Source organism: Zalophus californianus, chromosome 6 (assembly GCF_009762305.2).
Source record: "Zalophus californianus isolate mZalCal1 chromosome 6, mZalCal1.pri.v2, whole genome shotgun sequence".
Taxonomy (NCBI): Eukaryota; Metazoa; Chordata; class Mammalia; order Carnivora; family Otariidae; genus Zalophus; species Zalophus californianus.
Window position 1 is genome coordinate 43,622,434 of NC_045600.1, and position 25,267 is coordinate 43,647,700.

The 25,267-nt window shown below is 40.1% G+C and overlaps 1 protein-coding gene and 1 pseudogene across 3 annotated transcripts in view; one reads left to right on the top strand and one right to left on the bottom strand.

Annotated features, from left to right (window-relative positions):
* Positions 1–518: 518 nt before the first annotated feature.
* LOC113909694 lies at positions 519–1,744 on the bottom strand (annotated as a pseudogene). The gene has a single exon (XR_004820142.1). The product of XR_004820142.1 is annotated as an L-lactate dehydrogenase B chain-like (transcript).
* Positions 1,745–2,976: 1,232 nt separating this feature from the next.
* ATG14 (autophagy related 14) overlaps positions 2,977–25,267 on the top strand; it is a 36,810-nt gene continuing 14,519 nt past the window's right edge. For both annotated transcript variants that reach the window (XM_027568891.1, XM_027568892.1), the window contains exons 1-5: positions 2,977–3,214; positions 16,095–16,157; positions 17,395–17,437; positions 19,573–19,654; positions 23,348–23,585. In XM_027568891.1, the coding sequence (XP_027424692.1) occupies positions 2,994–3,214; positions 16,095–16,157; positions 17,395–17,437; positions 19,573–19,654; positions 23,348–23,585 (647 nt within the window). In that variant the 5' untranslated portion in view covers positions 2,977–2,993. The remainder of the gene's footprint in view (positions 3,215–16,094; positions 16,158–17,394; positions 17,438–19,572; positions 19,655–23,347; positions 23,586–25,267) is intronic.

Here is a 25,267-nt window from a genome sequence, read left to right on the forward strand (position 1 = left end):
GGCCACTAGGTACAGGCACTGTGAAGGATCCTGTCAGAATACAAATGAAACATGAAAGTCTGGAACCTTAAGACAAATATCCTTTTGTTTGAAATGATGAGAGGAAATTATTCTTCTTGCTTAAAAATGAACTTTCAGGAACCATTCAGGTTTAGTGTAAGCTCTATTTTGAAAACAGCTTAGGGACTTACTGCTTTTTTTGTGCCTTAATAATTCTATATGTCATGGTATTACAATAGACTAGGTAAGACTAAGAGGACGGAGCAAAGGGTTCAGATGCGAGACCTAATTAGATTGTGGAATCCTCAGAATTTTTTTAATATTTTATTTACTTATTTGACAGAGAGACACACAGCAAGAGAGGGAACACAAGTAGGGGGAGTGGGAGAGGGAGAAGCAGGCCTCCCGCTGAGCAGGGAGCCCGATGTGGGGCTCGATCCCAGGACCCTGGGATCATGACCTGAGCTGAAGGCAGACGCTTAAGGACTGAGCCACCCAGGTGCCCCGAATCCTCAGAATTTTTTTTTCCACACTGCAATAGTTAATTTTATTTGTTCAAGGGCTCATATTGCAAGCATTAAACCAAGCATGGGCTTTGATTTTGTGAGCCCAGATTCACATATTTAGGAAGATAAAAGCAAACTGTGATCCATGTATATGGATGAAAAACTAAAGGCTCACAGTTAATCACATCATAGTTTTAAATTTCTACAGCCTAGAAGCCAGAAGTCACAGATCTTTTAGGTCTTTCTGGATGTCCCACAAGGTATCTGCACTTTTCTTGAGCTGGGCAACCTCATCATCCTTCAGCTTCTGGTTGATCACACTGGTTAAGCCCCGAGCGTTCAGGATACATGGAAAGCTCAGGAAGACTTCGTTCTCAATGCCATACATCCCCTTCACCATTGTTGACACTGGATGAATCCTGGACAGATTTTTCAACATGGATTCAATGAGATCAGCCACACTTAATCCAATAGCCCAGTTGGTATATCCTTTTAGCTTGATGACTTCGTAGGCACTTTCCACAACCATCTTATGCACTTCCTTCCAATTTTCACTGTCATTGTCTGTTCCCATTTCTGGATTCAGTTCCTGAAGAGAAACGCCTGCCACATTCACTCCACTACACACAGCCACACTTGAATCGCCATGTTTTCCCAAAATCCATCCATGGCAGCTGCTGGGATGAATGCCAAGTTTTTCAGCCATGAGATAGCGAAATCTAGCAGAATCCAGATTACACCCACTTCCAATTACACAGTGCTTGGGTAGTCCACTTAGTTTCCAGGTAACGTGAGAATATCCACTGGGTTGGAAACCACAATTATGATACAATCAGGACTGTACTTGACTATCTGCGGAATAATGAATTTGAAGACATTAACATTCCTCTGCACCAGATTGAGCCGGCTCTCTCCTTCCTGCTGGCGGACTCCTGCAGTCACCACCACAATCTTAGAATTGGCAGTCACAGAGTAATCTTTATCTGCCACAATTTTAGGTGTCTTAAGAAATAAGCTCCCATGTTGCAGATCCATCATTTCTCCTTTGAGTTTATCTTCTAAAACATCCACAAGGGCAAGTTCATCGCCAGAGACTTTCCCAGAATGCTGATGGCACACGCCATACCAACTTGTCCAACGCCCACTACAGTGATCTTATTGTTTGGGATGGTTGCCTCTTCTTCTACAACTGGTGCAATCAGTTTTTCCTTAAGAGTTGCCATTGTGCCCAGAGAGAACCCGTGGGGAGAGTCGCGCGAAGAAGACAATGTTAGCTGCGTGTGTCTCCTCGGGCGCAGGATCTGCAAGGAATCCTCAGAATTTGATGGAGATGTGCAGGTTATCAGGGAGGGATGGGGCTAACTAACATGACTCATGGCTCTTGTTCCCAAGTGGTTAGGAATTATGTCTTGCACCAAGATGAGGAAACAGATTTGTGAGGAGGGAGAGTTCAGTTTCTGACATGCCAGTTTGTGGTGGCCACCTTACATCACTTTATGCCTCCTAGGTAGTTGTGAATCTTTGGGTGTGGAACTTGGGAGTCACAGCTAGAGAATTCAAGGCAGTTATCAGTTGACAGCCTACCAAAAGAATCCTTGAGAATCACTGGTCTAGGTAAACTGACTTACAGGCACATTTTTCTTTTTTCCTTCTGTAGTTTGGAGGCATTTTCAAACACGAATTACTCTGATTTAATCCTCCCACGCACCCTATTTTACCTCCACAGAAAGTGATTTGGAGTAACCGAGTTAGGTTAAATTCTACCTAGTTCAAATTCTCAGAGCAAGGTCCAGAGTAGAATGTTGGACATTAACTTAAAATTCAGTTTTCAGAAAGATAACTTTGCTTTCCACGTTTAGCACGATTGTTTCCACTTGTTCGCTATTATCAGCAAAGTACTATCAGATTACTGTTAAAGGTATGGTTCACCTTCACAACGTTGGGTAGGTACTGTATCTCCGTTTAACAGATAAGAACACAAGTACAGAGAGGTTAGGAATTTGACCCAAAACACAAACCTATAAAGGAGGTGGGTGAGCCCAAATACAACCTCTCTCCACGACTCAGCCCCCTCACCCGATTTTGCTGTACTTTTCAGCAAATTTAGAAGCACCCATAGCGAATTAAAGAAATTCCCTTATTTTGTTCCCAATCCGTTTTCCCAGAATCCCTAGGGCATCGTATTACTATTTCTTGCACAAGCTTGAGGCGTTAACTTGTAGCCTTGGCATGATCAAGAGAATGATGACATTTTGGCTGACTCGCCACTCTAACCTAATTCTCCACGCTTCGGGCTGGCTGCCCCTCTGCAGGCAGGAAAAGCAACAGCGCCCCCCGCCCGCCTGGCCAAGAGCACCGAGAGGCTGGGCAAGAGGCTCGCCGGACCCCACCCGCCCTCTCGGCGCCTCCCCAGGCCCCTCCTCCTCGCCCAGGATGCACCTGGTTGAAAACAAAATCCCACGTGACTGGCTCTGCTCTCCGGCCATCATGGCGTCTCCCAGTGGGAAGGGAGCCCGGGCGCCGGAGGCTCCTGCCTGCGGGCCCCGGCCGCTCGCCCGGGACTTGGTGGACTCCGTGGACGACGCGGAGGGGCTGTACGTGGCGGTCGAGCGGTGTCCACTGTGTAACACCACCCGCCGGCGGCTGACCTGCGCCAAGTGCGTCCAGAACGGCGATTTCGTCTACTTCGACGGCCGCGACCGGGAGAGGTACGGCAGCCGCCGCGGCTCTATTGTTTCTTCCCCGGGTGTCTCCTATCGCTCCGCGAATGGAGGTTGGGGCCTGGGGCCCGGGTCTGGGGCCCGGAGCTCCGCGAGAGGAGAGGGATATGGGGAGGGTAGCAGCTTTGCGCCGGCGCTTTGCTCCCGGGGGTCGGGGGTGGGACCAGAAGAGGGAGGGTCGCGGTTTCTCCACTAACCCACCCGAGAAGAGTCTGACCCCACGGTGCTCCTGGGTACTAAAGGTAAGAGATAGTTGGTGACTCTGGATAAGTCTTCCCCTATTGCTGTCATAGAGTTGGATTCTCGGCACTTGGCTGGACTTCCATTCAAAAGCTTGGTTTAACCTTTATCTTCGAAAGCACGTTCATTCTCTAGAGGAGAGACCAGGAGAGAATCAAATGACTGGTTAAGGAGGATTCGGGCCATGGTGCCCTGTGTCACAGCTGGACCTTGTTAGGAGACATGCTTATTCTGATGTGTGAACTAGGACTAGCTAGTTGCTCCCTTTCCCCCTCTCTGCCTCCGAAGATTATTTTGGACATTAAGACATTTGGCGATGTGTTTTGGCTTTATTTAAAAATCCAGACTGGGAGGCGTAAGCAAGCCCGTAGTTAAGAGAATTGAATTTCGGAGCATGTTTTGGCCTTGTTTTGAAATCTAAACACAGAGCTGCTAGGGTCTGGTTAAGATAATTGGAAAATTAGGGACACCTGGGTGGCTCAGTCGGTTGAGCGTCTGCCTTCGGCTCAGGTAGTGATCCCAGGGTGCTGGGATCGAGCCCTGCATCGGGCTCCTTGCTCAGCGGGGAGCCTGCTTCTCCTTCTGCCTGCTGCCCCCCGTGCTTGTGCACTCACACACACACTCTCTCTGGCAAACAAATAAAATTAAAAAGATAATTGAAAAATTCCTGTGATTAACTGCAGGATCTCAATTTTTGTTTCAGTGATTTAGTGTCATTGACGGTAAGGTAACTTTCTGAGAGCGAAAGTTCAGGTATTCATTTACAACAACCCAATACGTTTTTATCTCCAACTTACTGTTGAGGAAACTGCCCAGTAAGTGCCTTGCCTTGGTCACACAAATAATAAGCAGAGGGACCAGAATTAAAATCCAGACAGCCTGAGTATATCATATATCATGCACTTAACAGGATTGTACAGTCTCTATATTTGGAAACGTTTTGAGTTCCTAGTATTTCTCTGATCATAAATGGAGTTTCTCTTTTGGATTTTGTATGATATCTTTTTAGTTCATTACTGTGTCTCATTGATGCACTTGATGGCTTTAGAAATTGCTGGTGCAATAAATGATAGCTTTCAAAATTAAACCAGTTGTTTTACTATAAGACTACTAGGCATGAGATGGCAATGTCTAACTGATGGAGTTTATCAAGGGTGCAGTTCAGGCCCCTCTTCTCTGTCTCTACTTTTTCCCAGATCCACTCGCATGATTTAAATAATGTCTGTGTGTTAAAGACTGCCTGTCAGACTTGTATCTCCAACCCAGACCTCTCTGAGATCCAGTAAGCAGCTGCCTACTCAGCATGTTTCTAAATTTGTAATAAGTATCTCCATTTTAATATGGCAAACTGAATTCATGGTTTTCCATGATAAATCTTTTCTTCCCATGCTCATCCCAACCAACCCAGTAAATGGTAACCTCATTCTTCTTTGATACAGGTCCAGAAAAACTGCCTATCCTTCCTTGACTCTTCTCCTAATGCCATCATATCTAATCCCATCAAGAAATCCTGTTTGTTCTTTAAAAACCCGTCTAGGGGAGCTTGGGCGGCTCAGATGGTTAAGCGTTTGCCTTTGGCTCAGGTCATGATCCCGGGGACTTGGGATCGAGCCCCACATCTTCTCCCTCTCCCTCTCCCCCTGCTCATGCTCTCTCTCTGTCTCAAATGAATAAATAAAATCTTTTTTAAAAATTAAAAAAAAAAACCTATCTAAATCTGACCCTTTCTCTATTTCCTGGTCTGATCCACCAGAGGATTATTGCTTCTTGAGTCTCTGCTTCCACCCTTGCTCCCTTATAGTGTAATTTCCATCTTGCAGCTGAAGTAACACCACTCCTCCACTCTTCAAATCTTCAGTCTTGCAAGGGTTTCCTGTTTTACCCAAAGTAAAAAAGGCGAAATCCTTAACAAAAGTTCCATATTGTCTGTTCCCCTCTGATTTCTTTTTTCCCTTACCTACTCTGCTATACCACCCTGGCCTCCCTGCCAGTCCTCAAACAGACAAAGAACACCCCTGCCTCAGGGCCAATGCAGTCTTACTGAGACTGCCAGGAACTCTTTTCTCCCAGAAATCTTCAGGGTGGCTTCCCTTGTTTTCTTCAGGCCTCTGCTCATACGTTAGAGAAGCTCTCTCTAACCATTTAATTAAAATAGTAACCTCCTTTCCCACTTAACCTGCTTTGTTGTCTTCCATAGCACTTAGCACTATCTTATGGTTTACATATCGTTTTGTCTAACTGCCTGCCCCCCACTCCAGTGGTGGAAGCTCTGTGAAGACAAAACTTTATCAGTTTTGTACTCTGCTGTATCTTCACGTATTAGAAGCTTAATAAAGATTTATTGAATGATTGAATGACACTATCCCTCTTTCCTAAACGTAGTCTGATCCTAAACCATTTCATGATTATCCATCATGATCTATTTGTTACTAAAGCCACAAACCTGGGAGTTATTCTAGACTTTCCCTTTTTTCTTATTCTATGTCTCCAAATCATTGGCAAGGCTAATTTGATTTGCTCCGAAATAGACCTTGAATTGGTTTACTTCTAGTCCAGACAACCATCGTTTCTCTCCTGACTATTTATTGGTTTCATTTCATTTACCCATACAACTCCACACAGCAGCCACAGAAATGTAAATCAGATAATGTTACTGTTTTGTTTAAACTTCTCAGTGGCTTTCCACTGCATTTAGAATAAAATTCAAGCTCCTTACTGTGGCTTTATATAAAGCTTCATTTGATTTGTCTACTGCTTATCTTCTAACTTTGGCTGTAAGTTTGCATTCATGCTGCATTGAATTGAATCCATACTCCACCACTTGCTATGTGATTTTGAACAAGTTTATTAATCTCTCCTATGCTTGTTCATGTCCTTTTGAAAATGGGGAGGGGGAATCTAACTTCATAGTTTGGTAGTGATGACATAAGAGCGTGCATTGAAATACTTAGCATGATGTCTAGCGTATATTAAGCACTCAGAAAATAAACTCATGCCATGTTCCTTCATACTTCTCCGTAGTCAGGAATCCTCAAACATATGAAACTTTTCCACCACTGGGCCTTTTCCCTTGCTGTTCCTTGTGCGTGAACACTTTTCCTCCTGAGTGCCACTTTGTCTTTCAAGTCTCAACTTAAATGTCACTTTCTCAGTGAGGCCTTCCCTGACCTTCACTAAGGTATGTTCCCACTTCATCTCCCCTCTGCCACGCCATCATTTTCTGTAGCAATACTCAGTTCTTTTATGGTACTGAGCATAATATGTAATGTTATTTATTCAAAGAAGGTATCTGCATCCAGAATGTAGTTCCATGAAAGCATGAATTCTGGGTTTGTTCAGTTGGATCACCGATGCTGAGTGTAGCAGCAGCAGGTAGTACAGGGTAGGCGTGTTGTTGAAAGAATGGCAAAGGTAATACCACTTTAAAAACTGAGATTGAAATTTTTTGCTAAATCTGAACATTAAAGTGAATTTTCAGAAGAGGGGTGTGTAATCACAGATTTGTTTTCCGACCAAGCGGAAAAATGAAGAGCAAATACCAGAACCATTCAAAATTTTTAGAGATAAAAAAAGAAACTTCAGGGCTCAGGGATGACAGGACTGCCACAGTGGTCTGCCCAGCCTGCTTCACTTCATTCTCCATCTTTCCCTTTTCCCAGATGTGCATTCCTTAATAAGTGGAATGTTTTGTTTTGTTTTCCTTTGTTCCCCAGAACAGTGCCCAACATCTGGTAGGATGTAAGAATCTCTTAAGACCCAGGACCACTGTCCTAATAGTCAAATCATTTTTAACGAGCTCTCAGTGGGCACAGCTATCTGCATAAAATATCCTGGCACTTTCACAGGAGAAAGGTCTCTTGCTCTCAAGGAATTACCCTGCTCAGCAGGAGGCCTGCTTCTCCCTCTCCCTCTCCCACTCCCCCTGCTTGTGTTCCCTCTCTCGCTGTCTCTCTCTCTGTCAAATAAATAAAATAAAATTTTACATTTAATATTAATAAGCCTTAGTCATAGCTTGATTGTGAAATATTCTACTGTCTTCAGTATTTATGAAAAATTTTGTATTCTCTGCTTTGCTGCCTTCAGACTCTTTTTCCTTGTACTTTATGAAAAACCCCTCACTAACTTGAGGAAAACACTTGGAAATGCGGACACGGCACAGTTTAAAAACCCTTGTTTTATTTTTATTTATTTTTTTATTGTTAACATAGAATGTATTACTTCAGGGGCACAGGTCTGTGATTCATCAGGCTTACACAATACACAGTGCTCACCACAGCACATACCTTCCCCAGTGTCCATCACCAGCCACCCCATCCCCTCCCCCTCCTGCAACCCCCAGTAAAAACCCTTGTTTAACCTCTGATTTCTTTTTGGTAAATTAGCCAAATTAGCTGTGCCTACATAGATCTTGAATGTGATAACTTTGTATATCAAGTGTGATAACTTTGTATATCAAAGGTCTTGTAAATTTATTTTTTCAGGCTTCATTAATAGACTAGCTGAATGTAAAGGTTTTAATGGTTGAGCAGTTCAAAGAAAATTAGCTATCAATGAGCAGTCTACCTCATAACAATTAGTTCCTTTGACTCCTAAGAAGGGAACATGGGTCTTCATATAATTTTGTGGACTAAATGAGCTTGGCAGATAGATTGAAAAATATCTAAATGAATATTTTGTTGTTGTTCAGTGGGAAGATTCATAATCTTGGTACCTTCATCCGCACTGTCCTGTGCTCACTTCCCACCTTGGCTACAATCCTAAAACAATACCCACTTTTTTCTCTGATTTTCATCTGCCTTTTAACTTGTGTACTTCTTTAAGAGATGAAGAGGAATGATATTAAGGCAGTTCTCTCAACACAGTCTTACTTGGATTTTGGTTAACATTTTTTAAATTACAGGGCTTTTTACGGGAACGTAATTTTCTGGATTTACATTTATTTAACACCAGAAATAATACTGTTACCCAATAGATAACTGACAAGTTAAACTTATCTTTCCACTCAAGACTGGAAAGAAATTGGTTACCAGTTTATGATAGGTATAGGAAGGAGATGGGGAACATAATCTGAGGATAACCAGAGACTATAGCACCCCAGAAAATCTGCCTGCTGGTTTAGGAACCAGTTATTTTAACTTGTGGGTCAGAAAAGAAAGACATTTATAAGCATATGAATATTGCTTTTATAAGTAGGTTTTCAGGAACGATGCAGCATTATCTTCACTGATGAGTTTTAAGAATATATGTTACACTTCTACCAGGAAACAAATACAGGTGCTGAATAAATTGGTGGGATACAGGACAAGCAGAAAATTTTAGATGGTACTGAAGATTTCAAGGGGAAGACACACGCAACATCCAAAAAATTATTCTTATTTTTTAAAAAGATTTATTTATTTTAGAGAGATATCGTGTGCTCAGAGGGAGAGGGGGTGAGAATCTCAGGCTGACTCACCACTGAGTACAGAGCCAGACCCCAGGCTGGATCTCACCACTGTGAAATCATGACTTGAGCTGAGATCAAGAGTCCGGACACTTAACCGACTGAGCCACCCAGGCACCCCCCCCAAAAATTATTCTTTAGATATTTTTGTTCTCCAGATCTTTTTGGTTGTCAGTCACTGTAGCCTGTAAGAATCTACTGTCTTGAGAATTCATTTCCCAAGCTACATTTGAAGCAGAACAAAAGCTCCACAGGTGGCTAGATTCCCCATCTTTAGAAGAGTTTTGCAACCTTTCTTCTGTTTGTGTCCTTCAAGAAGGAACTCAACTCCCATCCCATGCAGCTTGATAATTGTATTTATACCACTTTTGCACATCTGCTAAGAAAATACAACTTCTGTTTTCAGTCAGTATCTATGGCTACTCTTATCACTATCCTTTTAGAATGTATAAAAGGCTTTCACATTTATTATCTTATTTGTTCCCTACCACAAACCCATGAGATATTAACCTGTTTTTAACATGAGGAAATTCAGGGTATTTGTATCTTACTTATTCCTGGGCTATGCTAATTCTTAAACTCACTTCCAGAGTTGAACTATATTTTTATATATGGAGTTCAGTTTAATGCATTAGTAAGATTAAGTGCAAAATCACTCATTGCAATGAAGAAAAAGGGAAACTAGGGTATATTATGTGCAAAGTGGCCTGTACCTTATGTTCGCGTTTATCTTATTTAATTCTTGTAACCAAGTAAGATAAGCCTTATTCTTGTTTTATAAGTGAGGAAACTAAACAGTGCTTTGTTTCTATTTTCTTTTAATGACTTAACCTTCATTCCTGCCAGTAGAGTATATTTTTACCATATTTTCTCATATTCTAAGTATTCTAACATAAGATAAAAGAACCATCCTGATAAGGATTTTTTTCTCCCATATTGCATTTGTCCATAAACATCATACCGTTGTATACCTAAAGAATTTAAGGAAGAAAAATTTAATGACTAGGAATTCTTACCATGTTAGTATCTTAATTGAAGAAATATTTAGTTCTATAACCATCTCTGCTTATATGAGAGAGAGATCTGTGCTCTCACTTTTGCCTGGGAAACCCCACTGCCTTATTTCTAGAGCCAGAAATTATCATTAATTCTTCTAACAAACCTGTGCCCAGATCAGAGATGGGAAATCTCCACCACAGACCTAAAAACTGTTAGTGCTCATCCCCCCTTTTAGATTTAAGGAACCCAAGGACTATAATCTGTCTCAGGATACCTATGAATTTAGGTACTTTTAAGGGATTATGATAGTGTATTTGATCCTCTGAGGAGAAGCATGAGAAATTTTGATTGATTGGGATCTTTTTTTTCTGACTGTAGATGTACATACCATTATTGTAGAAAACTTCTAAAATAAAATACCTGAAGGAGAATTTTACCCATATTCTCGCAGCTCTGTTAATAGTTTGTTATATTTCCTTCCAGCCTTGTTGCTCTGCATATGTGTGTGTGCTTACAGATTTTTTCATTGGAATCATACCATGTGTCTATAGTGTGATGCACCTTTTTTTTTTTAAACCCAGCATCTCATAAACACATGTTCATGTCTTCAAAAATATTATGATGTCCTGCATGGCAATATAGTATCATTTGATAAATTGTTCTCCTATTGAACATTGTTTCCAATTTTTGCTATTATGAAAGATTTCATGATTGGTGCCTTCAGATATAAATCTTCCTCATCTCTGATCTGTTTCTTTGAACTGCAATAACTGGTTCAAAGGGTTTAATATTTTTAAGGCTCTCAACTCCACATCTGAATGGTTGTTATTATTTTTTGCCTTTCTTAAAATTCATTAGTGTTTCTAGAACTCTTAGACTTTTCTGTTGCTCTATTCTTAGGCACAATGTAAATTCATCCTTACATTCCTAGGATGAGGGCAAGGACTGGGCAGGCAGATGGAGGGATTAGAGTTATTTTAGGAAAGGACATGCTTAGGACATATTAAATTCTCAAGTCATGGGTGTTATGAGGATGTTAATTATCACCTAGAATTAATAGCAGAATTAATAATGTGGATCCCTGATAGAGTACACACCCTGGTGCTGTTTTTCTGGTGGTATGGAGCAGATTTGTATGAATAGTCTGACCTGTGGGTAGATCTACTCAGTTGCCTGTGATTGTGGCCCTGGAACGGTGTGGAGAGACATGGCTCACGGTCCTAACTGATGCCTCATTAGCACACCCCTAACCCTGTTATCCTACCCACAGTGCTGACATGCTTTCATGCAGGACAAATTAGCTCTTTGCTTTGTGAAACAGCAGAGTTCCCTCTGCCTGGCATGCCTTCTTTCCATTCACAGAGCCGGCTCTAACCCATCCCCAGGTCAGCCCAGAGAGGCATGACGCACTGAGCTGGGCTTTGTGCCGACGCTGGTATCACCCCGGCACTATGGGACCAGGGCCCCTATTCTCATCAGTCTCCACTGCAGGGGGACTGTTTAAAAGTTAGTTTAAGGGAGTACCTTTTTTTTTTAGATTTTATTTATTTGACACACAGAGAGAGAGCACAGGCAGGAGGAATGGCAGGAAGAAGGAGAGGGAGAAGCAGACTCCCAGCTGAGCAGGGAGCCTGATGTGGGGCTCGATCTCAGGACCCTGGGGTCATGACCTGAGCCAAAGGCAGACGCTTAACTGACTGAGCCACCCAGGCACGCCCAAGGGAGTACTTTTTTAATGGGGAACAAAAAATCATAGTTGCAAAGTATGGGAGAATTTAGGAGACAAAGTCCATTTAAGGAAGTACTTTTTTAGAGGGGAAGAAAAACACAACTCTAAGTATGTAGGGTTTTGGTAAATACAAGGCATTTTTAAATTGGGAGAGAAAATATAGTGTTGTAAAAGCCCCAGTGCCTGGTACAGTTTCACTGGCAGATTCCTTTCAGAAAACAATACAAAACTAGAGCCATTTTGCAACAAGAATTGCTCAATGTATCTGCATAAAAGTTTGGGAAGTTCTGTAGAGCAGAAACACACGTTAGTCAGAAAGCAAAGTGAGAAAAAATAATTTCAAGATGTTGGAAAGAAAAATGGCTAATTTCCCTAATTCTTAAAAAAGCTATAGGAAAATAAAAGACATAGAGGAACAACAAAAGAAAAGTAAATAGCCAACAAGATAGGAAAAGGTGTTCAACATTTCTAATAGTGAAATAAAGAAAAGCAAGTGAATGGATTATGATCTTTGGGCGGAAGTGGTGGGGGGCCGATCAGCTTAGCAAAGACTAAAAAGAAGTGTGCAGTTTGGAGAGAGTGAGATAAAACAGGTTCTGTTACTCAGCTGTTGGTGGGGTTGTAAATTATATGAAATGATTCTGAGGAAATTTAAAGATAACTGCCAGAATTTTGCATGTGAATACTTGACCCAGCAGTTTATTTTATTTATAGGAATTTCTGGAGAAACCTAAAAGCTTTTAAAGATTTGTGCACTAGGCTATTCACTTACAACATTACTGATAATAGTGAAAATTTGGAAGTGATGCTAATGTTCATCAATAGGAGTTCATATAAATAGATTACAGGATGTCCATTCACTGAAATTCTGTGTATTTGTTAAAGAATGAAATTAGTTTGTATGTTCTGACATGGAAAAAGACACAAGATATTTTGTGATAAACCCCACTTCTGAAAGATAGTACAAAAAATATTCCTTTCCTCCCTGCTTTTTTTTGTATCCTTAAACCTAGTTTGGGGGCCCATGGTTGGCTCATTTGGTTAAGTGTCTGCTTTCCGGCTCAGGTCATGATCTTAGGGTCCTGGGATCAAGCCACCGGTCGGGCTCCCTCCCTGCTCAGCGGGGAGTCTGCTTCTTCCTCTCCCTCTGCCCCTCCGCTTGTGTTCTCTCTCTCTCGAATGAATACAATCTTTAAAGAAAATCTAGTTTGAATATGATGACTGCATTAATCTATTTCTTGGAAACCATATTGAGAAAGCACAGAATTGTGGAATGAATTTATCTTTCCATGAGTGGTGGGACGGAGAATGCAGAGAATGGATGAGTGTGCAGATGAGCAGTTGAAATGCTGACCCAGCCACATTCCTTGATCTCATCTGCTGTTTAGCTCTGTTAACACCACCTATTTTTAATTTCCTTCATGAAGAATAACATTACTCATGAAGTGTTTGATATAGTAGGAATTGTTGTCCTTTGTTTATTATTCCTGCTGGCAACTGTATATTTACATTTTAAGTTTTTTAATGAAGCCCAAGAGAACCAGCTCAGTATAAAGCTGGACAAGGTTGTTTGTCATCCCAGTTTGTTTTAGTGCAAAGTGATATTTCTACAACAGATCTGAAGGGAGAACTTTTGTAGCCTCTAAAAGCAAGATTTTATCCTCCATTGTCAGTCTTTGTTTGCCTGGTTTGATGAGTCTTGTGAGTTTGTCACCTCCTGCAGGTTATCAGAACATGAATCACCATATTGCCTCAGTGAGGTAGAAGTAAATACCACATTAGTTTCTCATTTTTGATATGTGGAGATGGAAGCATATAACAATATGTCAGAGAGTACACAGCTGCAGAATATATAATTAGATTTATTATTCTGGAAGATGTTTTGTTGTAAGTTGCCTGATAAATTAATGGATGAGTCTATGAGTTTGTCTAAATTCTACACTGGTTTTTGAGTGTTTACTATTTCATGCACTTACTACCTTACTGGCCATTGCAGTGCTACTTGGTATAACTTTCTGCAGTGATGTTGTCCGTCTACACTGTCCAGTAAGATAGCTACCAGCCATAAGTGGCTATTGAAGTGTCGTTAGTGCAACTGAGGAACTGAATTTAAAAAAAAATTTTTTTTTTTTTTTTAGATTTTATTTATTTGACAGAAAGAGAGCACAGCAGGGGGAGTGGCAGGCAGAGGGAGAGGGAGAAGCAGGCTTCCCGCAGAGCAGGGAGCCCAACACGGGGCTCGATCCCAGGACCCCGGGATCATGACCCGAGCCGAAGGCAGATGCTTAACGACTGAGCCACCCATGAATTGAATTTTTAATCTAATTTTAATTTAGTCACACAAGTATATAATATCACTTGATTTGCTTTTTTTGTTTAACATACATTATACATTTTCAGTGACTGCCTATTAAATGATGGGGTCATAATTAGAATATTTTATCCCTCCCATTTTTTTCTCTTTTTAAAATTGAAGTATAATTAACTTACAATGTTAAATTTTTTTTGTTTTTTAAATTTAATTTTATGTTAATCACCATACATCATTAGTTTTTGATGTAGTGTTCCATGAATGTTAAAATAATTTCATGTGTATTGTACAACACATTGATTTGACACTTCTGTACATTACTCAGTGCTCACCACAGTAAGTGTGGTCACCATCTGTCACATACACCATACAGTGTTACTACAGTATTATTGACTATGTTCCCTGTGCTATACTTTTCATCTCTGTGACTTATTTACTTCATAACTGATAAACTTCCCCTTTATCTGTTTTGTTTTCCCCTCTCCCACCTCCCTCTGGCAACCACCAGTTATCTGTATTTAAGTATTTTCGTGTTTGTTTTGTTTTTTAGATGCCACATGTAAGTGAAATCATATGATATTTGTCTTTCTTTGACTGACTTAACTTAGTGTAGTACCTTCTAGGTCTGTCCATGTTGCCCCACATGGCAAAGTCTCATTCTTTTTTCTTGGTAGTAGTATTCTAGCATGTATGTTTACCACGTTTTCTTTATCCATTTATCTATTGATCCCTTCCATTTTGAAGTACTTATATTTGGATATGTTTCAAACATGAGGTTTTAGAAATATTTTAGACTGCTATTAGTCTGGACCATTTTAAGGAAGCGATTCTAGGGTTGTTACTATTCTGTTAGATTGTTTTCATTTAGGCTAGGAATTTGGGAGACAGCCAAAAACCTAATCTTGGATTCCATACTATGTTACTATAGCATATGGCATTATCATGTTTTTTTAAAATAGCAAGCCACTGTTAGCTTGTTTAAAAGTCAGTTGCATGATGTTAGTCATATAATTTTTTTTTTTTTTAACCCAGATACTTATTAAGCAACAAGCCACATTTTAGGTACTCAGCACATGCGACTGGTGGCTATCTTAGTGAATAGCACAGATCTAGAAGATGTGAACGTCACTCTTCATCACCTTCAGCTGGTGACATTTCTAGAACACAGTACCCAAAGCCTGTAGAATACATATTCTTTCAGGTGCACAGGGAACTTTTCACCAGGGCAGACCAGATGCAAGGCCGTAAGATACTCTCAAATTAAAAGATTGAAATCTCATAGAGTATATTCTGTCAGAAAATGGAAAACAACTAGTTACTTAGAAAAACCCATATATCTGGAAATTCAGCACTATACTTCTAAAGAACTTGGAGGTCAAGGAAGGAATTTATGGAAAATTAGGAATTCCAAACCAAATGATGTGAAAATATACCCTATCAGACATTTTGGGGTTTAGCTAACACAGTACTTGGGGGGAAATTTATAACTTTATATGGTTATATTTAAAAGGGAGAGGCTTAAAATGGATGATCTAAGTTTCCATCTTAAACTGTGCAAAGAAAAAAAACAGACTAAACCCTAAATAAGGTAACTGGAAGAAAAGGGTAAGGGGAGAAAACTGTAGAGAAAATGAACTGCAATGTGATATCCCTTCCTTTTGATAATTTGTACTAAATAACTTGTTAGTCCATAAGGACTAGCAATAAAATTAGTAAGGAAAAAAATTGTACTTTAAAAATTATAAGTAACCAATTTATAGGTGAGAGCAGGATTGAATTAAGCTAAATTAAAATCATGTTTATGTTAGAAGCCTCAATTTCCTTGAATTCAAATTCACTCTAGTGCTCTGATGTGCCTGTTTTGGAAGATAATTTAATCTGAGCGGGGGGGGGGGGGTGGCTTCTAGACATATTTTATATACCCATGAAAGAATTTTAAAGTTGAGAATTTGAACTTAGTTTTAAAGTGAGCAAGTGGCATAAGCAGCTATGTGCGCACTGCCTTGAGAAGATGTGTGTTTACTTTCAGGACCAGGACATCTCCAGATGAATCTACAGAAAGGATTGGCTCTTAGGAATTTGCATAATCTCACTGAACTGAAAAGAATGAACGTTTAAATAAAACATTACATTTTTTTTCTTATAGGTTTGTAGACAAGAAAGAAAGGTTAAGCCAACTTAAGAGCAAGCAAGAAGAATTTCAAAAAGAGTGAGTTTCCCTTTTGCTTTTCTGCGTGTGGAGGTTCTCTTGTCACCGTGTGGTTTAATTCAGTGCTGTGGTATGTAGATACATGGATTGCTCACTTGTTGAATTTAGGATACAGTCTCAGAGTTTGGAAGAGCAGTGCATGTGGGAGAAGCAAAACAGGAGAGATTATCAGGTTCCTAGAAAACATTGGGATCAGACCCAGTGCCTTCGCAGCAGGCACTCAGTGACTAGACTGATGAGTCAAACCCCTGGCCCAGATAATTGATGTGCAGCAAATGGGTCCAGAACAGGCAAATAAGTGGTGGTTCCTGTAAGATGTCAAGTCTTCCATTTATCTTTCTTCTTCTGGATCAGCGTTTTGCAAAGCGTGGTCTTGCGTATCACCTACATTAGAATTCATTAGCTGAGGTAAAGGTTAAAAATGCAGATTCTCGGAATCCTATCCTTAGATATTCTGACTCTAGGTCTGGGGTGGGGGGCAAGGTCCCGGAATCTGAGTTATTAACAAGCACCCCTGATGAATCTCACCCTCTGGATTTGAGAATTGTCCTGTAGAATCTTCTGTCCCAAACTGACCTAGTCACTGTTCTCCAGAGGCACTCCAGGTCTATGAAAACATTTATGAGCAGAGTAAATCTTCTGAGATGTCCTGCATTACAGAACCCTGCTTAGATTTATTTAAGTCATTTCTCTAATTTAATCACAGAAACTTTTATTTCTTCCGTAGAACACTTCATAGGACAGGTTTTTACAGGTGCCAGCTTGTGCCATTTCTTTGGGAACTGAGCATCACATTTTAGATTATGAATTCTCTTGTAACTATTATTATTAATAATTATGACTCATAGAAATGATTTATGACAGGACAAAGGCTCTGGCTCTTATTAGAAATTGTGAATGTTTACAGAAAGGTTCTGGGCAGTATTAAAAGTGCAAAAAGAAGGAAATGGGAAAAAATTAGAGAATAGGGAATTTGGAAAACATTTTTATTTTTTATTTTTTTAAAGATTTTATTTTTAAATAATCTCTACAGCCAGTATGGGGCTCAAACTCACAACCCCAAAATCAAGAGTCGCACACTCCACTGACTGGCCAGGCACCCTTGGAAAACATTATTGAATGCTTGAGTCTCACTTTGGTATTTCCAGACATTTTTAAGAACTTACTTTAAAAAGATGTTGATTTTACATTTTTGAGTTTCACAAAATATAATTATGATTGTCTTTTCTCTGTGCAGAGTGTTAAAAGCTATGGAAGGAAAATGGATAACAGATCAGTTGGTAAGCTGTAAGAAGTATTTAAATAATATTTATATTTGTGGTTACATGCTTTTCATTTGGTAGTGCTTAAAAGTATCACTTTGAATTTAAATTATTTTTTGGCAGCCCTCTATTTGAATATATTTGTAGTGTGGGTCCTCAAATATTTTATCTAGATGCCAGAGTACTGGCAATTAATTATAGAGCCATTAGAAAGGATAAGTATGAAGTCTGGTATTGACATAGGAATACAAGAACGATGAACTATCCTTTTTAAAAAAACTTACTCATTGTAAACACACACCCCCTACATGGATTGATGATTAAATGTGAAAAGTAAACTCATAAAAATATTAAAAGAAAATATGGGAGAGTATTTATAAATGTAACCTACAGATGGGCAGACCTTTATAAGCCATAAAAGGAAAACATTTTCACTGACTATGTAAAAGTTTTAAAAGTTCTGTATGTTGAAGACTCTGAGCAAAATGAACATAACTGGGAAAAATGAGTACAGCATATGAAAATAAGGAGTTTGATAATACTTTTATTCAGTTTTGGTAGGAGTATACATTGATGTATTTGGTTGGAGGACAAGTTAGTGGTTTGTTGGGGTGTGTGTTTTTGTTTTTTTTTTTAATTGCACATGTGGTATATTCAGTTTTCCTCCTAAGAAAATACAGGAATGCAGAGATTTATGGATAAAGAAGATGATTGACTAGAGCCTGGGTAGTGATCCATAAATATCTTAAATGCTCATCAAACAGGATGAGATAAATAAATGATACAGTATAGCTGTTCAAAAGAATGCTCAGTCCACATGTGTTGATAACAATGATATCCAAGAGTTTTTTTAATGACAGAGCAAACAAAAAGTAGGCTGGGGTGAAGTATGTTTCCATTTGTGTATGTGTTTTAAATATAAATATACTCTAAAAAATCTGAAAAGATACATATTAAAATTTAATTGAGATTACCCCTGAAGAATGGGAAGGAGTCAGGCTGATGATCACTGTATTTTTCTCTTCTGTGATGTTTAATTTTTTTTCACAATAAGCATCATTCATAATTTTTAAATACTTGAAGAATGTATGTGACATAAGTGAAACAAAATACATTGTATGGGAAAAGACCATTAAAGGCTATTTATAAAGAATCCCTTTGCCTTTTTTCTAAATTCCCTGTACTGTTTTCTAGTTTTTCTATAAAAGATTTCAATATTGCTTCCTAAGGACTAAAACCCCTTAAAAGTGAAGACATCCCATGGCCATTTCATCTTTGAATCAGTTCATTCGTCCCCACGAGTCTGTTTTCAAATGTCCCTCCGTCAGGGCGGTTAGCACTTTGCTGCTGCAACATCACAGCAATCTGCTCTGTGTCTTGTACCAGCAGACCACTTCGGCCAGTGTTAAACACCATAAATACTTGAATGCTGTTTTAGGCTTTTAATTATCCACATTTATAGAGGCATTATAGAATAGGTAATCATACTTTTTAACTGGCTGCCAGGTTGCATTTTTACTGATCTTTTATTCATCTTGAGGGAGAAAACCTTCTGTTTTTATTGAAGTTTTTATTATTTTGCAAGTAATAATTGTGTATTGTATTAGTGAGATAATACAGTGATGTTAATGGTCTCCTCAGTAAATAGCATGAAGGGTTTGGAGCAGTGCAATAGTAGGACGTTCTGTGATGACGCAGATGTTCTATGTCTAAACTCACCAATATGGTAGCCATTAGCCACATGTGTTGAACACTTGACATGTGGGTAGTGTTGAGTAGGAACTGAATTTTATGTAATTTCAGATGACTTTTAAATAGCCACATGTGATCATTAGCTGTATATCGGACAGAGCAGGTTAGGAGAATATACTTCACCATTTCTGTCTGTCCTCATTACACATGAAAGAAGTAAGTGAATTTCTTTCTGTCTTAATTTCCTACCAGCTTCTGCACAGAACCAGAATAACATTTTCTTCTTTTTGTAGTCCACCATAGTCAGTCACAAAAGTTATAATAAATATAATTATATTGGTCTTTTCTTCATTGTGTTTTCTAAGTTATGCCTCAAAATAATAGTGATCCTAGGTAGATAATCATATTAATCATAAGAGACCAACATTTGTGATATTTATTGCATACTTTTTTTTTTTAAGAGATGGAAAATAATGTCCTGCAAGATGAGGATTGAACAGCTGAAACAAACAATCTGTAAAGGAAATGAAGAAATGAAAATAAGTAAGTAATGTGTCCCCCTTCTAGACCTAATAAAGGGCTAGGGTGGAATTTCACTGGATTAATAAACTAGAGAGACGGAGAAAGGAGGGGTGGGCAGGCAACAGCAACCTAGAAAGGTTTCCTGCTTGCCTTCCTCCTCTTGTAAAACATTTGTATAAGGATTTTAAGTAAATATTTTTCCAAATATATATATTTTATATATACATATACACACAAATATGACCTTTGAATAAACTACTTTTCTTAATTAAAAAAGTTAAGGAATATATATTTCCATTTCCCTTTGCTAACAAGAAGCTTGGTACTCAGTTATAATTATTAGTTCACTCCAGAAACACAGAATATTGGCTTTTTCTCTCCATTGTGAGTCTCATACACCTTTTAATCTGTATTAATCTTACATTTGTGTACCTCATCCTTCATCGTAAATGGTTATCAAATTTTAGGAGAGTCCTTTTAGAAATCCTGTATCCTTAGACATATTCCATGTATTTCTGAAGATCATTGTTTAAACTTCAGAGTGAGTCACCATCATACCTTATGAATCCCTTTCTTGTCTGCTCGTTGCTTTCAGAAGCAAGTATTTTATAGTGTTATGTAATAGAGCAAAAGCTTCCTTTGAAAATGTTTGTCCTCATAAAATGCTCCTGTGGAGTTCACAGGCTTAGTGAGCTGGAGAGGAAAGCAGCATGGGGAAGAGGTGTCAGAACCACAGACAGCTGGTTACCCACTGAGCTTTGCGTGTGTATCCAGAGGCTCTGGTTCAGCAGCAGCGTAGGGACTTGAGACTTACCCCTCTCTCCACATCCTCCCATGATGTTCACATGAGTGATTTGCTCCCAGGTGTCTGTGAACCTCCTAGAATTGCTGGATTTACTGAGTTTGTGCCTTGCCTGATGAGCAAGTTTAAAACTTTGGTCAGCTGAATTTAACGGATTCCTGACTCCCCAAAACAAAACGACCACCACAGAAAAGATTTGGTACTAAAGTAGGGGACCTAGCAAATCCTCAGAGTCACCTGGTAACCCTTGTAAAATCTAGAGAGAGAATCCTGGGACCCACCTTGGACTTAGGAAATTCAAATCTCATGTGTGGGGACTGGGTCAGAGGTTCTTAAACTGTCTGTAGTAAAAGACCATTTTTTCCTCTCTGATTTCTAATCTGTCATAAGCTGATACCAATACTTTTATAAAGTACAATAAAATACTAGAAAAATGATCGCACATTTGGATGGCATGTCAAAGAAAAATGTTGCTAAACTTACTCTGTATTTCTGTACTTCTCTTGTCTGACTGGTAAAAGTTTACTGATAGGCCTAGATCCACGGGCCACACTTTGAGGAGCACTACTCTGGGTGGTACTGATGACCTACCAAGGGCTGGGAACCACTGCTCTTTAGAACATAAAAGCAGTCTAGTTGCCACCCTTTAGACGAGACTCAAAAAAATTTGCAAACAATTTTAAGGGAGTTCATGGATTCCAGAAACCATGCATGTTCTCAAGTCCACAAGTGAAGAGCTTGTTACCCAGTAAATAGTATTTTTTAAAATTTTATTGTTAAAATAACACATACATAATTTTATGTGATACAGAATAATACAGATATATGGTATAGATAGGGAAGTTGGATTGTATGAACCTTAAAGTTGAGTTGATCTGTGCTATAAAGTTACTTACCCAAATAAGCAACAGTAGATGACAGAAATAGCATCAGAGTGTTCTTATGTTTGGGGATGATGGCATGGAGAGGACAAATTAAACTCTTGAGTGCTGAGTCTGCACTAGTGCGGCTTAGGTGACTGGTGATGTCCTGCCACCTGTGAAGGGTGGCACCTAGAAGCCTCCCAAGTTACTTCTAGGAGTCTGAGATTTTGCAACTCATTCTGCCACTCGAGAGAAGTTGAGGTACAGTCCTAACACCCTAACAGGTTTTGATCCAGTAGATATCAAATTGGAAACTGTTCTTAAAAAATCTGACCATCATATGACTGGGGCCCATGGCCAGACATTCATTTGAGCACTTGTAAAGAGCTCAGTAGTGATCATGAAAATCAATGAGCTTGCTGGAAGATAAGTGTGATGGAACCAGCAACTTAAACATTAGAACATCCACACTGAGCAAGAATGGTAAAGAGAATGCACAAGTAAGGGGAAACTAAACCGCAAGAAACCTTATGCCTACAGTGAAATACCTAGGTTCAGTGGTCCTCGCTCAGAGGACCACCTTTGAGACATTTATCAGATGCTTGTTATAATCTAGTCAGGGGAGAACAAGGCTTTGGTTGGACCTGGTGTAAGGAACTAAGCTATAGGTGAGGTACACACATTGCATCAGGCTTCCGAGGAGCAAAAAGTCTGGGGAGCACTTATGGAAGGGGGCCTGGCTGAATGAGAAAAATTTGGACATTTGAAGAGTAGAAGCTAATAGCATTCCTAGAGACATTGATCTGAATAGGATCTGTAGAGGACATCCTAAAGGGAATGATGACTGGTTCAGTATCCATCCATGCATGCATGCATTGAAATAGTTCCACTTTGTAGAAAAGGTTTGGAGTGCCTAGTAACTGAATGAGGCTGAGGTGAAGGGGTGCAGAAGGGAACTGTGGGATGTGTGCCAGTGTGGGAGTGGCCTCGAGGCCAAGGAGGTCGATGTGTGTTTGTTGGGCAGTGGAGAACCGCCAGGCACTGCTTACAGTTGATGAAGACTGGGCTGGTGAAGGCCTGGAGTGGAACTGAGCTGGAAGTGGGGTTTGGGGGAGAGTTAATAAGATTGTAACACTGGGAAGGAAAAGAAAGCCCTCTACGGAAGAATAGTAGGTCAGCCCATGGAATTGACCAGCAGGGAACTGACTTAGGCTGTGGACAGGTCAAAAAAAATCATTAAGTAGAGAACCTAGGTATCAAGATGAGGCTTTTGTGGAAAAATAATGAGCTTGATTTTGAACTTTTGTCTGAGCCTCCTAAGTTACTTCTAGGAGTCTGTCTGAGATTTTGCAACTCGTTTTTGCCACTGGAGAGAAGTTGAGTTACAGCCCTAACACCCTAACAGGTTTTGATCCAGAATCTGAAGGAGTTTCATGAAGAGTACACACATCAGACAGGATGAGCGTCTGTCTCCATTCTTGGTTGTGTGGCCAGGCTTTGGTTGCCCCTGCAGTGCTTCAAATGCTGGCATATAATAAGGGCTCCCACCCTGCTGGGTCCCGAGACACTACACTGTAACTTTTCAGAGCCTTTGGTCTGTTTCTTTGCTGCATGACCACCTGTCGTGAGATTATCCCTGGATCTCAGTGGAGCCCAAGGCACATGTAAGAGGTTTCTAAGGAAAATCAGGTAGCCAGCCAGTAAGTTTTTCAAACTTGGATTAGATATCTTTTCTGCCCATCATGGTTATTCTTCAGTGCTTACCAATAAGTCAAGTATTTCCTGGCTTGAACTTAAACTTGATAGTTGTTGAGTGATTCTTACAAATGATGACTACAGATGGAGACCCAGAGTCCTTTAGGTGATGGTCCACTTTGATTTATTTACTTAAGCTAAACTCAATTTCCACTTAGTGAACATTATCTAGTTAACCTGATTGAAGTTTTGCTTTCGGTTTAAACGTCAGGAAGATGCTTACACTTGTGAGGTGGGTTCTGCAGGCCCCAGGAGCCATCTGTAGAGATAATTGTTGGGTGTGATTTATTTCAGATTCTGAAGGCCTTCTGAAAACCAAGGAAAAGAATCAGAAGCTCTATACTCGAGCGCAGCGGCATCAAGAGAAAAAGGAGAAGATTCAGAGGCACAATCGCAGACTTGGTGACCTGGTAGAAAAAAAAACCATTGACTTAAGAAGTCATTATGAGCATCTGGCAGATCTTCGGCGATCTCATATATTAGAGCTCACCTCTGTCATTTTTCCAATCGAGGAAGTAAAGACTAGTGTGAGGTACAGTGAGTCTTTTGACTCTAGGAATAGATCAAGTTTCAAAGATCAGGTATTTTTCAAATATGGAAGCGCCTCATTTATCAGGTTCATTCTAGGGTCATTGGCTTTCCTGGTAATGAAACTGAAGTCTTATCTGCTTCAGCAAACAGTACACGCTGCACGAAATAGGGGAGGCAGCCAAGGTGAAGGGCGGTGGCCCTCACTTGTTGATTGACCTGTTGACGTAGCCTTTTCCTGGGTAACTAGCCCCTGGCAAGCGCTGGAGACTGTGAGTTTATTTTTTTAAAGATTTTATTTATTTATTTGACAGGGATAGAGATAGCGAGAGAGAGTACAAGCAGGGGCAACAGCAGGCAGAGGGAGAAGCAAGCTCTCTGCTGAGCAATGAGCCCGACATGGGGCTCGATCCCAGGACCCCGGGATCACGACCCGAGCCGAAGGCAGACCCTTAACCTACTGAGCCACCCAGGTGCCCCGGAGACTGTGAGTTTAGTCTTAGGCTCTAGTGCATGGATACTCTCAGGAGTCATCAGATGGACAAGACAGTGGTTCCATGCCTGGATGTTCATCAGAGTCACTTAGGAACTTTTGAAAAATACAGGTTCCAGAGGACACACCTTTAGCCATCCAGCCCATCTCATAATACTTTTTTTTTTTTTAACTTCCCCAGATGATAATTGATGAGGTTTGAAAATTGCTACTGAGAAGTTCATTTGCTTTCTCACTAACCATCAGGCTGTTCCAGTTGAGGATTTTCCTGTCTCTTGGTTGTCCTCACTTCGAAGCATCCTTCCCTGGCTAGTCTGTGCACTGACTAGTGAGGACTATTACTCTGCTTCGCTCCCTCTACTTCACTGTGTCCTTTCGGCTGTTGCCATAGTTAACTTCCTAAAAGCCTCAAGGTCTGATTATTCTGGCTTGAAAACCTGCTCCCTCTTACCAAGTAATTTTTCATTAGTAATAGTTGGCAAATACAAAAAGGCAGATTCAAAATAGAACAGAATAGGAAGTTCAGAAATAGACTCTTTTGGATCAGTGGGGAGGAGTTGGGATATCCAAAGACTGGTGTAAAAACAGGCGACCAGGCCTTTGGGGAGGAAAAAGCTAGTAAAACAGAAACATTATGGTAAATTAGATTTTTTTTTTTAAGTTTATTTTTTTCAGTTACCTCTACACCCAACATAGGGCTTGAACTCCCGACCCCAAGATCGAGAGTTGGGTGTTCTTCCGGCTGAGCTAGCCAGGCAGCCCCAGTGCTAAATTAGAATCTGATGGACCAAGACATCAGTGTTAAAACACATTAAACAATGACACAGTCTTAAGATGCTGTCCCAGATCTGAGGAGACCAAGGAGACTGACAACTGAATGTGAAGCTGCAGAAGAGAAAACATGGAGAAAAACTTTGTCCTCTCTGCCTGTGCTGTTTAAATCTTTTATAGCAGTATATGATATTATATGCTGGTAATTTTTAAAGCTGATAGTTTTGAAGTTATTCCTGTAATAAGATTTCTTGTTCATTCGCATTCCTCAGACTTGTTCTGTGGAAGAAGGAGGAAGCAGAGGTGCCACTCAGAACTGGCCGTAGTGCCCTGCCCCACTTCCCCGTGACTGCCAGGGGCACTTACCGTAACCACAGGCATGTGGTGGCAGGAGGAGAAAGGATTGAGAACAGAACCTCAAC